The 16,094-nt window shown below is 46.8% G+C and overlaps 1 protein-coding gene across 3 annotated transcripts in view; it reads left to right on the top strand.

The window, feature by feature from the left end:
- Nucleotides 1–16,094, top strand: part of TAMM41 (TAM41 mitochondrial translocator assembly and maintenance homolog) — a 111,304-nt gene that overhangs the window by 89,759 nt on the left and 5,451 nt on the right. For all 3 annotated transcript variants that reach the window (XR_014522420.1, XM_083489038.1, XM_083489037.1), the window contains 3 exons: nt 6,689–6,834; nt 9,406–9,571; nt 10,975–11,037. Coding sequence is in view for 2 of the 3 variants with exons in the window: in XM_083489038.1 (XP_083345164.1) it covers nt 6,689–6,834; nt 9,406–9,571; nt 10,975–11,037 (375 nt within the window). In the remaining variant the exon portion in view is untranslated. The remainder of the gene's footprint in view (nt 1–6,688; nt 6,835–9,405; nt 9,572–10,974; nt 11,038–16,094) is intronic.

Here is a 16,094-nt window from a genome sequence, read left to right as displayed (position 1 = left end):
GGGAAAGAAAAGCAAAAATTTAGCTGGGCAATTATCCTCCTGAAGCAGAGGAGTGAGTGCATGATCCTCTGGCCTCCATTGGGCACATAATGCACTACATGAGTGCTCCATGCAGAGGCAGTTGCACAGTCCCTTTTTTGAGAGAACTGGGTAGGGGCATTGCAGCAACTGGAAGGGCGGTATGCTCAGAAGTCAAATGGAGGCCCAGTTTTGAAGTGTAGTGGAAATAGTTGTGTCTGTCAGCTTCTCTATTTCAAGAGAAATAGGAACTGGTCAAAGTGAATCTGTATGATCCTTTGCTTAGTAACACCTAAGTGGGAGTCCCTTGTGTGACGAGCTACAAAAACTACAAATGGGGGTGGTCCCCTGAATGTGGACAGACACGAACAAGTGTGTTGCCTAGCAGGTGCTTCATATTACTTTCTTCACTTAAGATTATCTCATATTTATCACGTTGTTCCTCCAAGGAGTGACCCCATTTTCTCCCTACAACAATCCTGTGATAACATTGCTAACAAGTGTCCCAAGTCTGCCCTGTGAAGTTGGACTCTCCCTAATCCAAATCTGACATTCTGTCCTGTATCACACCAGTCAAGTGCATCCCTCACTATGGGCCACAAATTGCTAACTAAACGATAACCATCTTGCACTCCATTTTTTTCTTTTTTGGTTACTGTTAGGGATTGATTAGCTGCTTGTGCGTAAAAAACGTGCTCCCTCAGAGTTTGTGCGACCCCACAAACCTCCGTGTGTGACGGAGCTCCTCAGACATGTCTGCTCTAGTCACTAGTAGAGTCCGACAGTGGCTGTCTGCGGAAGCGTTTCCAGCAAAGGAGCTCCTTAACGGAAACGCGTCTCCTGGACTCACGGCGTGACAGTTTCCGGCGAGGTGTGGGTCTCCCTATGGGAGACTCAGATACCTCCCCACTGTTCTCGCTGGAAGCTTCCCTGAGCCCTCCCTCCTGCTCGCATTCCCTCAGAGACCCACTCCTCCCCCTGCTGGTCCCTGCTTCAGCTGTTGAGTCTCTTTCTTCCTCCCTGAGTCCCTCCACCACCTGATGCTCCGATGGCAGTTCCCTGACATCCACCTCCCCTCCAGGGCCCCCCTCACCCCCTCCCATTTCCTCTCCCCTGGGAGGTGAAGGGCTAAAACCCCGAAACGAATCTTCCTCATCTTCCGACGTCTCGAACAATTCCCTCCATTGATCGTCGTCCTGGCTCGCTGAATCCTCTTCCTCTTCAGAATCTGGGAACCCCTCCAACTCCTCTTCCTCGTCGGTGGTGGCAAAGTATTCCCTTCGGAACCTCGCTACAGGCTGAGGATTACGTGGGAACCTCTGATGAAAAGTCTCTATTAAAACTTCGTCATTGACATCCTCTGCCCTAACCCAGGTGTTTTCCGACTCCGGTTCCCCTTCCCACATTACCAAATACTCTACTTGATCTCCCTTCCACCTGGAAACGAGGATCTCCGCTACATGGTAGCTGTGTTCCTTCTCCTCCATTGCTGGTCCCCTAGTGACCCTCCCTTCACTGTCTCCTCTATACGGTGACAGCAACGACCTGTGAAAAACTGGGTGCAGCTTCATGTGGTTCGGTAACCGGAGCCTGAAAGCCACTGGATTGACCTGCTGCATGACTTCAAACGGACCCAGCCTTTTGGGTCTTAATTTCTTACAACCTCCTTTGAACGGCAACCCTTGGGTTGACAGCCACACCTGGTCCCCCACCCTGATGCTTTCACCTTCCCTTCGGTTTTTGTCTGCCTGCCTCTTATATTCCTCCTTAGCCCTGTTTAAGTTGAGTTGGAGCTGGCGATGGATCGCTTCCATTTCTTCAACGAACTGTTCTGCAGCTGGAACGCTCCAGTTCTCCCCCTCCCCCCCTGGGAAGGCTCTGGGATGGCACCCGTGATTAGCCAAAAAGGGGCTCATCCCCGTGGACACGTTCTCTGCATTGTTGTAGGCAAATTCTGCCAACGCCAGCTTCTCCACCCAATCATTCTCTCTGTCATTAACATAACACCTCAAATATTGTTGGAGAACCCCATTTGCTCTTTCCGCCTGCCCGTTGGTTTCTGGATGACGGGCCGTTGAAAAATTAACCTCTACATGCAGTAAGCTCATGAGCTTCCTCCAGAACCTGGAAGTAAATTGTTTCCCTCGGTCTGAAACCACCCTCAAGGGGGCGCCATGCAACCGAAACACATTCTCTACAAACAATTTGGCTGTTTCTTCTGCTGTGACCGCATGTGAGCAGGCTATAAAGTGGGCCATTTTAGTTAACAGGTCTACTACAACCATGATGGCTGTTTTCCCTCTAGACCTTGGCAGATCAGTCATGAAATCTATTGCCACTGCTTCCCACGGTCTTTCAGGTGTGGGCAGTGGTTCTAATAAACCAGCCGGCGCCCGCCTCTCCCCCTTGGCTCTTTGGCATTGTTCACACCCTCTCACATACTCCCGCACATCTTCCCTGACCTTGGGCCACCAAAATTCCCTGGTAACCAGCCACATGGTCTTGTGTTGCCCAAAATGCCCTGCTGTGGGGCTATCGTGCAGCTGCTTGAGTACCTTCTCCCTCAATTCCCCTTCAGGTATATATAACGCTCCCTTATAATATAATGCCCCGTTTCTCTCCTCAAAACCACCGGATTTGTCTTCCTCCCTCCTGAGATCCCTGAGTTTGTCCTGGGCGTATGCATCCTGCACCGTACCCTCTACCAATTCCCTTTGCCCCACCAAAGTCGCCCCACACACCCAGCGGTCCTCTGGAATGATATGGGTTTCTTCGGGTGCTCCCTCCCCCTCCAAATATTCAGGTTTGCGTGAGAGAGCGTCCGCCCTAACATTCTCTGGGCCTGGCACGTAACAAATCTCAAAGTTAAATTTGGAGAACTCCTGGGCCCATCTCAACTGCCTTTGGTTGAGCACTCGCGCAGTTCTCCAATACTCTAGATTTTTATGGTCCGTGCACACTTGCACCTTATGTTGTGCACCAACTAGCAGATGCCTCCATCTCCGGAACGCCTCATGAATAGCAAGAAGTTCTCGGTCGTACACCGTGTAGTTCCTCTCGGATTTGTTCAGCTTTCGCGAAAAGAAGGCACACGGTCGCCACTCTGACTCCTCCTTCCCCGGCTGCAGAAGAAGCACCGCCCCTATGGCTCTGTCAGATGCGTCTGTTTCAACCCTTAGCTTCTTTCGTAAATCCACATGCAGAAGTTGTTCTTCAGAGGCGAAGGCCCTTTTCAGCTCCTCAAACGCTCGCTCCGCCTCCGCCGTCCATACAAACTTCTTTTTACTGCTGAGACAGTCAGTGATGGGCGCCGTCAGATGGGCGAAGTTGCGGATGAACTTACGATAAAAGTTTCCAAACCCTAGGAACCTCTGCACATCCTTCTTGGTTTTGGGTGTTTTCCATTCCAGCACTGCCTGTACCTTGCCGGGATCCATGGCCAATCCCTTGTCTGACAGGCGGTACCCCAGGAATTCCACCTCCTTGGTATGGAACCGACACTTCTCCAGTTTGACCCACAGCCTGTTGGCTTGCAGTCTGCTCAACACTTCTCTGACGTCTCTCACATGTTGCTCCTCATTCTCCGAATACACCAACACATCATCTAGGAAAGCAACGCAATTCTTGTAGAGCAAAGGGCCCAGTACGTGGTTCATAAAAGATTGAAAACACGCTGAGCCTGCTTGTAATCCAAATGGCATAACGAGGTATTCAAATGCCCCCAAAGGGGTAAACATGGTGGTTTTCCATTCATCCCCTTTCCTTATGCGTATCAGGTTGTACGCCCCCCTTAGATCCAGCTTTGTAAAAATCTTTCCCTTCCTCACCCTGGTCAAAATATCATCAATTCTGGGCATAGGGAAAGCCACCGGTTCAGTCACTGCATTTAACCTCCTAAAATCGCATACAAGTCTCGGCTTGTCCGCGTTTTTTTTGTCCACAAAGAACACTGGGCTACCCCCTGCTGCTTTGGACTCTCTGATGAAGCCTCTCTTCAGGTTCTTGTCAATAAACCCTCGCAACTCCTGCATTTCTCTGTCTGACATGGCATACAACTTGCCCACGGGAAGCTGTGCTCCAGGGAGTAAATTGATCTGGCAATCAAAGGGTCTATGAGGTGGTAGTTGGTCAGCTTCCTTCTCGCTGAACACGTCGCTGAGATCTGCATACTGTGGTGGTACCTTCACCTTCTCCATTACTTCAGTCCCTGCTAGGGTGGCTTGGGCCCCTGCTGAACCCTTCTCCCCTTTGCAGTGTTCTAAGCAATGTGCTGAACCAAAGGACACCACTCTTTGATGCCAGCCAACCAGCGGATCATGTAGAGCTAGCCAGCTCATTCCCAAAATAATGGGAGCGCCTCCCAGGGTGGCCACATTAAACGCTATCAGTTCTGTGTGCCTTGCCACCCTCATTATCATTGGGACAGTCTGCAAGCTGACTCCTCCTCCCAACAACTCCCTGCCATCAATCGTGGTCACCTGCAGGGGGTTGCTTAAAGGGATAGTCTGTATCTGGTGTTCAGCAGCAAACTCCTTGCTCATAAAATTGCAGGAGCTGCCTGAGTCCAATAGCGCCTTTATTTTTAGGGGGTGCCCATTTTGCAGCTCTAGCGACACTTCAATCACTAGAGCAGGTCGAGGAGCTTCTGGCACGGGCACTTTCACTGCTCTTTGGCCTGGCTGCAGTGCCCCGATTGTGGCAACCAGGCGTTGGCTTTTACCTGCTCCGTTCCCCCCTGTTCTCCCCCCTCAACAGCTCCCACCATCCCTTGCCATTCCTTCCTCTGGGGGCAGACTCTGGCAAAGTGGCCTGGCTGTTGGCAGAGATAGCATTTCCGGGGGCCCTTTCCCTCCTTCTTAGCCCCCTCGCTGGTTTTTGAAAATGCGCGCGCGCGCGCTGTTCCGATTTCCATCGGCTCTGCCGGCGGGAAAGCTGGCTCAGGAATGTCTGGAATGCGGAACTCCTTCCAACGTTCCCCTCTCCCTTCCCGCCTCTCCAAGGCTCTTGCCTCCTGCCGCGCTCCTATGGTCAGCGCAGATTTGGTCAGCTGATCCATAGACTCCGCCCTGGGGCTCCGTGACAGCTCGTCTTTCACCGCCGAAGAAAGACCTTCTTCAAATAGCATTTGAATGGGTGCCGCTGATAAATCCCAACTCAGTCTGTGAATCAGCATGGTAAACTCAGTCCAGTACTCACGGACAGATCGACTTCCCTGCTTACAAGCCATTAGCTGTCTACGCACCGCCCCTTCCTCAATATCGCTGGAAAACATGATATCCATTGCACGAAAGAACTTCCTCGTGTCCTTTAGTATGTCATTGTGCGTTGCCATTAGGGGTCGAACCCAGTCTCTCGCCCCTTTCTCAAGATGCCCAATTACGAAAGCAACTCGCGATTCCTCATCAGGGAACTCATCGAACTGCACATTAATGGCATATTGCATCTCTGTCCTAAAGGCATGGTAATCCTTGGGGTCCCCCCCAAATTTTTGCACCAATCCTGGTACCTTTCTGGGGAATTGAGTGGCTCTCCCCTTCTTGTCAGCATCCTGAGCCCTTCTCTCCTCCAGCCTCGCCGTCTGCAGCGCCAGTTGGACCTCCAACGCTCGGTATCTATCTTCCAAGCTTGGACCAGCTCCAGCCCCCGCTCCTCCGGTTCCGGTTGGTTCGCTCATGATGCTTTCTCTTGCACAGGCAGCGTACAGAGACTGTCGGACTGCTGTTAGGGATTGATTAGCTGCTTGTGCGTAAAAAACGTGCTCCCTCAGAGTTTGTGCGACCCCACAAACCTCCGTGTGTGACGGAGCTCCTCAGACATGTCTGCTCTAGTCACTAGTAGAGTCCGACAGTGGCTGTCTGCGGAAGCGTTTCCAGCAAAGGAGCTCCTTAACGGAAACGCGTCTCCTGGACTCACGGCGTGACAGTTTCCGGCGAGGTGTGGGTCTCCCTATGGGAGACTCAGATACCTCCCCACTGTTCTCGCTGGAAGCTTCCCTGAGCCCTCCCTCCTGCTCGCATTCCCTCAGAGACCCACTCCTCCCCCTGCTGGTCCCTGCTTCAGCTGTTGAGTCTCTTTCTTCCTCCCTGAGTCCCTCCACCACCTGATGCTCCGATGGCAGTTCCCTGACAGTTACCAAAACATTCTTTCTTTCTTTAATGGGGTGCCAACATGCCTCTTTACACTAGCTCTGTACATTTGGATATTTTGATTGTACTTGCTATATAGGTAACAGTGCTTTATCCTACAAAGAAAAAATGGGCTATCTTTTATTGTCAGACTATGATAATCCTTTGTACCCTTTATGCTTAGTGTCTTTACATATCTGTTGTCTTGTAACTGACTCCCGTTCATCAAACATAATCTATTTTTCTTCCAGGCTACACATACTCGTGGGGAACAAATAATGTAGAAATCAGCCTCTTAATATTGTCAGGTTTCCTCCCTGTGGTTAGGCAATTGACAGCTGCCTGAGGTCTCATGCCCTTCTCCCCCCACACTTTTCTCTTCTGGATAAAAACTTGGTTAGCATTACATCTGTAGGAGTGGTTTCCCTAATAATAATTATCTACCCCATATTTTGCAGACATGGTTAGAAGTCACACCATCCCTTCCTCAGATTGTGTGCATTTTCATTGATAGTATGTATGCTGACCATCTTGGTTTGGTTTAGGTGACTTCAGAATGATAATTGGAGAAGATAAGTCAAAGGTTATGAACATAGTGAAGCCAAATATGTTGCATTTTCAGAAGCTCTACAGTAACATATTAGAGGATTGCCCACAAGTGGTGTACAAGCACCAGCAGGGGAAGCTAGAGGTAAGCCATTAATGATGAAAAACTTTTTAAACAAAAACAGCTAATAATGGCGTGTCTATGTGTCCTTCCCTCTCCCTTTCCCTGGTTGGACTGCATGAATGAGCTCATGTTCAGCATAAGTAGCAAATGTGCCAAAGGAATATCCCACACCAGTTCGATTCCCATTTTTTTAATGTGATAAATAGCAGTGAAACAGACAACAGCAGCTTCACGCAACTTTTCTAGATTCTGAGAATTGCATATTCAATAGGTTCTGGATTCTTTTGTGCAAGCATACCATTATTAACAGCCCTTCAGGGGTCCGTCATGTAATTTCTGTACGCCATGGACCTGAAGTGATAAAAATGTGTTTCTGCTATTCATCTGGTTGCTGTGTTGCTCATTGTCGTATATGCTTTTCATTTATGCTTGAAGAACTTGGTTAAGGTGAAAGGTTTGTGGCCTGTTTTGCCAGGAATACTCCTCCAATAAACTGCATTGCACTGTGATTGTTCAACTGTAGCTAAAGTGAAGGTGGGGTTGGGTGTCTGCACTGCAGATTAGCAGAGGGCTGCCGGGAGGCTGTTATCTCTCAGAAGGTACTAGAAACAGGACAATTCGGAACTTGATGCCTTGAGAGCCAGGTGGTAGCATTGTACTCAAAAGGTGAAATAGATGGAGGGGCTGTGGATCAGGGGCCGAGCTCATTATTGCATGTAGATAGTCCTAGTTTAACCTCTGACGTCTCTGGGAAGGGTTGGAAAATAACCCTGCCTGAAACTCTGGTGAGCTACTGCCAGGATGTTCCAGGCATATCCAACTCCCAAGAGACTGTGATCTACTCCCAGTATAAAAAAAATGGCAGTGATCTACCCATTGTCATTGGAGGGAGGAGGAGTGTGCGTGGGGTGGGTGGAAGAAGAAGAAGAAGAAGAGTTTGGATTTGATATCCCGCCTTTCACTCCCCTTCAGGAGTCTCAAAGCGGCCAACATTCTCCTTTCCCTTCCTCCCCCACAACAAACACTCTGTGAGGTGAGTGGGGCTGAGAGACTTCACAGAAGTGTGACTGGCCCAAGGTCACCCAGCAGCTGCATGTGGAGGAGCGGAGACACGAACCCAGTTTCCCAGATTATGTGACTACCGCTCTTAACCACTACACCACACTGGCTCACCACACTGGATTGCCAGAGTTGCTGAGCTTTTTGGGGGGAGGATTGCACAGAGGGTGTTTTTTGCTAATAAGGATCCCATGATCTACCAGGATCAGCCAGGGATCTACTGGTAGATCATGATCTACTGGATGGACACCCCTGGAACTTTAGACAGTACTAAGTTAGATGGCCGAGTAGTCTGTTTCAGTATAAGCACAAATCCTATGTTCCTAATAGAAATTCAAGCTATAGGTCTTTTCAGTCTTTAAACAGATAGCTAAAGATTAAATAATTTCTGTTCTTATGTTTCCCAAATAACCCTTATTATGGAAGTTCATTGCTTTATGCTTTTCACCCACCAGGTCTCATTCTGCTTTCAAAATTCTGCATAGTTGCAAAAGTGATTGTAGCTCTTGTTCAAGAGTAGTCAACTTCTTTGAAAATAAATTTAAGAAGAAGCCCATAAGAGCAGATTAAATAAACCCTCACTGCAAGAAGTGAAGTTGCAGGGAACCAGGCAGAGGGCCTTCTTGGCAGTGGCGCCCTCCCTGTGGGACACCCTCTCATCAGATGTCAAGGAAATAAAGAACAACACAAGGCAGCCCTGTATCAGGAAGTTTTCAATGTTCGACTTTTTACTGTGTTTTGTATATGTACTGTAAGCCGCCCAGAGTGGCTGGGGAAACCCAGCCAGATGGTGGGGTAAATACTTAGAGAATTGCACCTCTCTCTTCAGCTTATAAAGTCCCTTCATGGTCTTTTCCTGGTTCCTTACTCCTGCAGTATCCAACTTTCCAGCCTTCCAGCTCTCTTCAAGTGTTTCAGCCCATTTTTCTCTTCAGCTCTTCTCTCCAAGTTTCTGACTCCACAATAAACTGCCTTACCTAACTTTCTAGCTTGACATATTCTCCTCGCAGCCAATCAGAAGAGTAACCTTCTATTTCCCCTTAATTGTCAGGTTTGTATGCTGATCCTTTGACCCTCCTGTGCAGACCTTCCTTAACAAAACATCCCCTTAAACTTCTAACCTTCCTTTGAACTTTTCACCCTCTTATGCAGGAGAGCCTTGAATGCAGAAAGCTACCATTTTACAACCCTAATTTTGCAACCAAAAACCAAACACAAAATGGCTACTCACCGTGATGGCTATGCTCTGCCTCCACGTTTGCGAGGCTGTATGTTTTTGAACACTAGTTGCTGGAAACCTGCTCTTGTCCTTTAACTTTGCTTGTGGGTTTCCCACAGACATCTGGTTGGCTCCTGTGAGTACAGGGGTGATCTAGCAGGGTTCATCTTGTTCATACTGTGTGGAGGGTTGCACTCTTATAACGGCAATATGTGTTGCAATTTATGGATGTGCCTACAGAGCATGGTATTAAAATCTTTTGCAGCGTTGCCCAAAACAACAACCCATGTCCGTTCATTTCTCTCTCTCTTTAGATAGATAAGAGTCCAGAAGGTCAATTTGCGCAGCTAATGGCTCTGCCAAGGACCCTACAGCAGCAAATAACTTTTCTCATGGATCCTCCGGGAAAGAACAGAGATGTGGAAGAAATTTTATTGCAAGTTGCCCATGACCCTGACTGTGGATTAGTGGTACACCAGGGTAAGCTTACTGATGAATAATAGTAGTAGCTTTTATAACAATCACTCTTTTAGGTAGGGAGGTAGAACAAATTCTAATTACTGCTTGAGATCTAATGTTTGGGCATTCCTGGTGAGATTTTTCCCTCCCTCCCCATTCTGCTTAAAATCACATTGCTTGGTTTTAAAAACAGCTTGTCATGTGATACTACTCAGGAAAAACCAGCCCCAAACTTCTTTGGGGGTGCAGTGTTAAGTTTCCCAGTTCCTCGAGTCTTAGCCAATAATTGGTGCCCTTCTGAGCAAACTGCAGTTCCTGAGAGCTGAGCCAAAGAATTAGTTATGCCCAATAGACGATGGGTTGTACTTTTATCCCAGGATCTGTCCTTGAGTACCTTCTGAATCAGAGACATCCTAAATGACTTTGAGGTTGACAGAGTAAAAAAATCCCAGTTTTCCTCATCTGTAAAATGCCCCCAAAAAGTCACTACCTTGATAGTTATTGAGAGTATATGCATAAGGTTAAAAAAAGTGCTTCATAACAGTGTTGTATAAGGTGCAGTTACTTAAAATAATGGGCACAATCCAATTAAAATTCAAGCATATGAACCCCCAGTTTGGAGGCAATGAAACTAAGGTAAAAGGGCTTAAACTTTGGCTGGAGTACACCTACTGTCCTTTGTGTCTTGGATCTTTTAAAGAGGTCCATTCTTGAAATATGGCAAAGTATTATATTGTTGTTGTTGTTATTAATTATTATTATTTATTGAATTTCTATACCGCCCTATACCCACAGGTCTCAGTAGCATGCATAAATATTCACAGTGGGGGGAAAGTATGTGTTGCTGCTTGCAAAAGTACTTCCATGCATGTCTTGGGCACTATATTGTTCTCTACTTGTAGAAAGTAGCTCATTCCCAAAGGTGTGGCATCCAGTTTTCTGGAAAATATTTTAATGCTAATGAACAGCACTTGAGGCCTCTTCATACTTTATGGTCAATCCAACAAATGTGCATTTGTGAAGATGTGCCTCATACCAGCAATACTCACTGATGACAATTACTCAGTAGCTGCATGAGAATAATCAAAGAACTGTGATTAGCCGCGACTTCTTATTGGGTATATATTTGATTGCAAAATCCAAGTTTTTCTCTGTGTAGTGAAATGGCCTTCAAAAGTTTTTTTTTATGTAAATGTATGTGTTATGAAATAATTTTAATGAGCTTTTGAATCTACTTGATAAAAGCAAAATAAACAGCTTTCGTTGGGGTAATTGGCAAGTAATACTGTCATGCTGGGTTTACTGTGTTACTGGAAAAATATTTGACTTGTAACCCCACCACCACCTTAAAAAAAAGAGGAGTATCATGGATAACATCTGTTTTTGTTTATCCTCTTTCTTTCTTTCCCTCCCTCTCTCTCCAGGCATTTCAGGAATTGTGAGATCGTCCAGCCTAATTCAGAGTGCTAAAACCACCCTAACAGCTGGTAAGAGCATGTGGTGCTGGGTTTTCCTGATGGACCATATCCTTGAGGAAGATACACATGCAAGGCTAATTCTATTCCAGAAATTAATAAAAAGGATCTTGCATATCTAAGGGTTGGAAGTGAGAGAGCCTGCTGGTTCAAGTACCTTAAGAACCAGCACTCCAGTTGAGTTCAGGAGATGCTCAGCATCTGCTGTGTGCAGAACACTCCGCATGGGAAGTTCTTGTCTGCCATTGAGAGCAGCCATTCTAATCACTTTGGTGAGCATCATATTGCTGTCTCTGCTAACAGATCTGTGCTGTACTCTTGGGCTTCTGAGAAATATTTCTGCAGTTACTTGTTGAAATGTAGGCTGTCTGAGTTACTGGCTCACTAAACTGGGCATTGCATAGTTAAAGCAAACTATCTAAATGAGCTGACAGTATTATGACAATTTTAAAATTCACGGACCTGATTTTTGATACATAACCATCTTACTCAGCTACAAGTGATCACCAAAGAAGAAGACTTACACTCCAGATTTTGTCCAGTCCGCCACATCAGTCATAACTATAATAATAATATAGAGTAATAATAAAGAATAGCAGGAAGCAGTAGTAAAGGTAAAGGGACCCCTGACCATTAGGTCCAGTTGTGACCGACTCTGGGGTTGCAGCGCTCATCTTGCTTTATTGGCCGAGGGAGCCGGCGTACAGCTTCCGGGTCATGTGGCCAGCAGGACTAAGCCGCTTCTGGCAAACCAGAGCAGCGCACAGAAACACCGTTTACCTTCCCGCCAGAGCGGTACCTATTTATCTACTTGCACTTTGACGTGCTTTCAAACTGCTAGGTTGGCAGGAGCAGGGACCAAGCAAAGGGAGCTCACCCCGTCGCGGGGATTCGAACCACCGACCTCCTGATCGGCAAGTCCTAGGCTCTGTGGTTTAACCCACAGCGCCACCCGCACCACTGCAGGAAGCAGTGCAACCTCCCAAATATTGCACAAGACCCTTTAAAGTGATTCTGTCGATGGCTGTATGCATCTCGCTGTTCTATAGAGAAGCGAACCCCAACAGGATCACTTCCTCAACTAGAAAATCCATCAGAGTTTATATATATATTGTTGTATATTATATTTGATCCTCCCTTTCTGTCCATCCCTGCCCCTCCCCATAGTCCCTAGGATAGGCTGTCCTGCTGTGGCTCCATCAATATTTACTGCCCCCGGCGGTGGAGCAAGCCAATCGGGCACCTGGGGTGAGCCAGGGCAGGACACTCCATGGGGCCTCCAAGGAGTCTGCCTGCCTCCTCCCACTCAGCCGCCCTACAGTTGAGGGGAAGGCGGCGGGTGGACCATTGGGGCAGCGCAGAGCCTGTGGGCGCCCAAGCCGCTGCGTCACTCCCAGGAGAGATGCGTGGCTCGGGTGTGCTGCAGGCCCCGTGGTGAGTGCCGCCCGGCATTTTGTCACCCCCCTCAGTGGTGACACCTGGGGCGGCCCCGCCCCCACCGCAGGCCCCCTGACTGCCCCTATGCAGATTCTGCCTACAATCACAAGTGCTCAGTCTGCTGCAGCCACCTAACCACAAACTCTCTTTAGTCAGTTCACACTTACAGGGCACTTCTTAATGATTCAAACCACCCAGTTGATACTAAATTCTTTTCACATGCATGCTACAATCTTTAACTTGTGAAGCACCCTGAGATCTTTTGATGAAGAGTGGTATATTAATAAAATAAATAAATTCTACCCTATCTGTCATTTGAGATATTGCAAAAAGAAAAGAAATCTCAAGGCCAAATTACACATTATACCTGCAGTGAGACCTTGTCATGGGCTTGCAGTATGTTCAGTTCTGGGTTTTTATTTGCCTGCCCACCCACACCCCATCCAATTATCCCACATTCTAGTGCTGTTCATGAATTGTGTAGGAAGCTCACCCGGGGAAGTTAACTTTGTTACTCCTGTTGACTTAGCTGTGAAGCAACAAAGGAGCTACTGAGCTTCCTTCTCTTCTCCTTTGCATAATCTGCAGATCATGAAACTTTTGTTTCAGGCTTCTGAAGAGTTAAAAGTGTACTCTGCGATGGCCTCACACCAGCACAGTTGAGGGTTCATAAATGCATGAGATGTTTGCCACTAGAGGCCAGTTGCTAACACCTGCATCCTGGCACATTAACCATCTGTTTTAGAACTGTTTAATTGGTGGGAATTCCTGGGCGCCTTGACTTTCAGCTCTTAACACACACTAATTTACTAATAGATAAGTTTGTGGCTTCCCCACAGAAAAGCATGGTTGATCGCAGTGCAGCAGATGTCTTAAGAACATAAGCACAATTAAGTTGGGTTGCTGTGTGTGGGTGTTTTTCATATATTCAGCAGTATACAAAGATACCGGTTTAACCACTTAACCATCCTTCTCCTGTTACAACTGTAATTCTCCTAATGAATCTTTGAACTAGCACAGACTTGTATGAGTATTATTTATCATTGGTGTATTATCCACCCATCTCCTACGCCCTTTTTCCTCTTTCCCACACAGACTTTATTCAAATTTTAATGGCAGGCTTGAGGCAGAATTCAAAAGCCAGACGTTGTTGCATTAGCAACTTGCATTTTCCTTTTATGTCCCCCTTTTCCTTCTCTCTGCTTCCCTGGCAGTTATATGGTTGTTATCTAGGAAGGACTTGCTCTATGTTGTCAACATTTGCTGTTGCTCAACTCACATTCAGCAATCTCAACGGTTACTTGTTTCAATATGATGCCTGCATTTTTATAAACCGTTTACCACATGCTGAAACACAGGTAACATAGCCCTTGTTAAGCCCTGAAATATCTACAGGCCATATGGTAGGCAGTTGGATCCTCGATGGCACTCATTATGTAGCTGCCGTGCTCTGCTTGCAAACATTATTTGGCAGGGAGCACAACAAGGACTTTTAAAACAACTGGTAATGTTTCCCTTCATCTTTTTCTGCCAGCGTGGTTTTAAACTAGTTTGAGCCCTATATTTTTGTTTACTGTCAGATGCCCTATTTATCTTTTCAAGAAAAGGGGCCTGTGTTTTTTCTAAAATCTGTGGCAAGACTTCTGGTCTGGTTTCTATTAGAAGTGGCACCATCCATTGATTTAGTTTTCCTCTTGGCCTTATGATCTTTTAGAACTTTTAGAAGCTTTGGAAATGTTTTATATTTAGTTGCTTCTAAGGAGTGTGTGTGTGTGTTACACAGTTATTGCATTTGGCAACCTTGTGTAAAATAAAGCCATGTTTTGTTATATTTGCAGTAATGATCTAGCGATGCTTAGCTTTCTGCCAAGGCATGCATTGCTATTTAATTCCAACTGATATCTCTTCTAGGTATTCCTGAGTATTCAGATTTTGAAGCTTTGAACAATGCTAGGCTATGTTCAGACTGCTGCATAGGAAAAACACTGATATTAGCCCTCCCCATTTAGACTGATAGTTAAAGACCAGAAAATCCCAGTAGCTTGGGGTAGCCCGCCTCCACCGCACCCTGGCCACCCAGGGTGTCACCACCAAGGGGGTGTCAAAATGGCGGGTGGCACTCACCGCGGGGCCTGCAGCATGCCCATGCATCTCTCCTGGGAGAGACGCGGTGGCTTTGGCGCACACAGGCTCCACGCTGCCCAAGCGGTCCGCCCACTGTCTCCCCCCCCCCCAGCTGTAGGGCAGCTGCGTGGGAGGAGGCAGGCAGACTCCGGAGGCCCTGCGGAGCATCCTGCCCTGGCTGGCCCTGCCCCTGGGTGCCGCCACAGGCGCCCAATCGGCTTGCTTCACCACTGAGTCTAAGACTACCATCTGGCTTAAGTGCCACATATCCTTTTCTAGGATGTGCCTTCACTTCCCCCTCCTTTTCTGTCTATCAGTCTCCCATGCCCACTCAGTATGCCCAAGTCCTCATTGGGTAGTTTTGGGGTTCCTCTGAGGTTTTGTGCCTTAAATATTTTTGGTACTTTTGCAAACATTCTGGTTCTCCTAAGCTTGCTTATTATTTGTGGGTGTTAGCATCTCGTCTCTGTAAAGATCTACAGAGAATGAATTTGCTACTAAAACAGTAGGATTTAAGCATGGACTCCAGCAGCACCATCTCTTCAATTACAGCAGAACAACAGTGCAGTATTGTTACTAACAATATAGCCAAATATTTATTCTACAAAGCTTGTTATATTGGGTGTTAACCAATAGGTGTCCCTTTGCTTCTCCAGAGCACATGGGAGCAGGTGCGAGTAGGAGGGGTAGACAAAAATGGTCTGTCTCCCCATTCTGCTGCTGGATCCCTCCAATTGGTGGCGTGACGCCCATTAGATACTACTCATTATCTGTTAATGTGAACTCTAATGACTGTTGGGTTATACAACAAGAGGAATACTACTTCCTACCCCTTTTCATTATACCCTTTTTCAAAGGTGCAATCAGAAAATACTATTGACTAGGTAGAAGGAAAATTCATGACAATTTGGTCTTAAGGTTCTTAAAACATATTGTAAAAATTGTGTAGCTTAGCTGGAGACAGATTCAGCTGCCTGTCTTGATCCATCCTTATTAATGAAAAATTGCTCATGAATTCTCAGGAACACAATGTTGTCCTAAAATTAAGAAATTCAGAGTTGACTTCCTCCCTTTCTGCTTCTGGTGAAAAACCTCGAAGCATATTGTGTATCTCCTTGATGGTGAAGCATATTAAGTGTTGTGGCCCTCTGGGGCATGCAAATCTAAAATGAGTGAGGTGGTCAAGTTCTGAGCTCAGAGTTTTCAAAGGAAGCATGGGCAGTGCTCATTGCAAATAACCTGTGGTTGTCCTCCCCTTATTCTCATAGTTACATAGAGATGTTCCCATGTAGGCAGTCGTGTTTGCCTGCCATGTTGATTGCTGATGGCTGTTTCTTGTCTGAGTGACAGATTTTGATAGATATTGGTCTGCGTCATTCTGAGTGAACGAAACATCCTGCAGTGCTTGCGTGTAGCATATATTGCAAGGTGCAGATGTCAACCATGAAACGTGGCAGCTGTTTTTCCAGGCTATATGGGAGTGAGAAATAGAAAGCAAAGGGTGCTAT

Source organism: Podarcis liolepis (assembly GCF_965112155.1).
Source record: "Podarcis liolepis genome assembly, chromosome: 2".
In the NCBI taxonomy this organism is placed as follows: Eukaryota; Metazoa; Chordata; class Lepidosauria; order Squamata; family Lacertidae; genus Podarcis; species Podarcis liolepis.
Note: the sequence above shows the minus strand (reverse complement) of the source record. Positions and strands in the feature narration are given on the sequence as shown.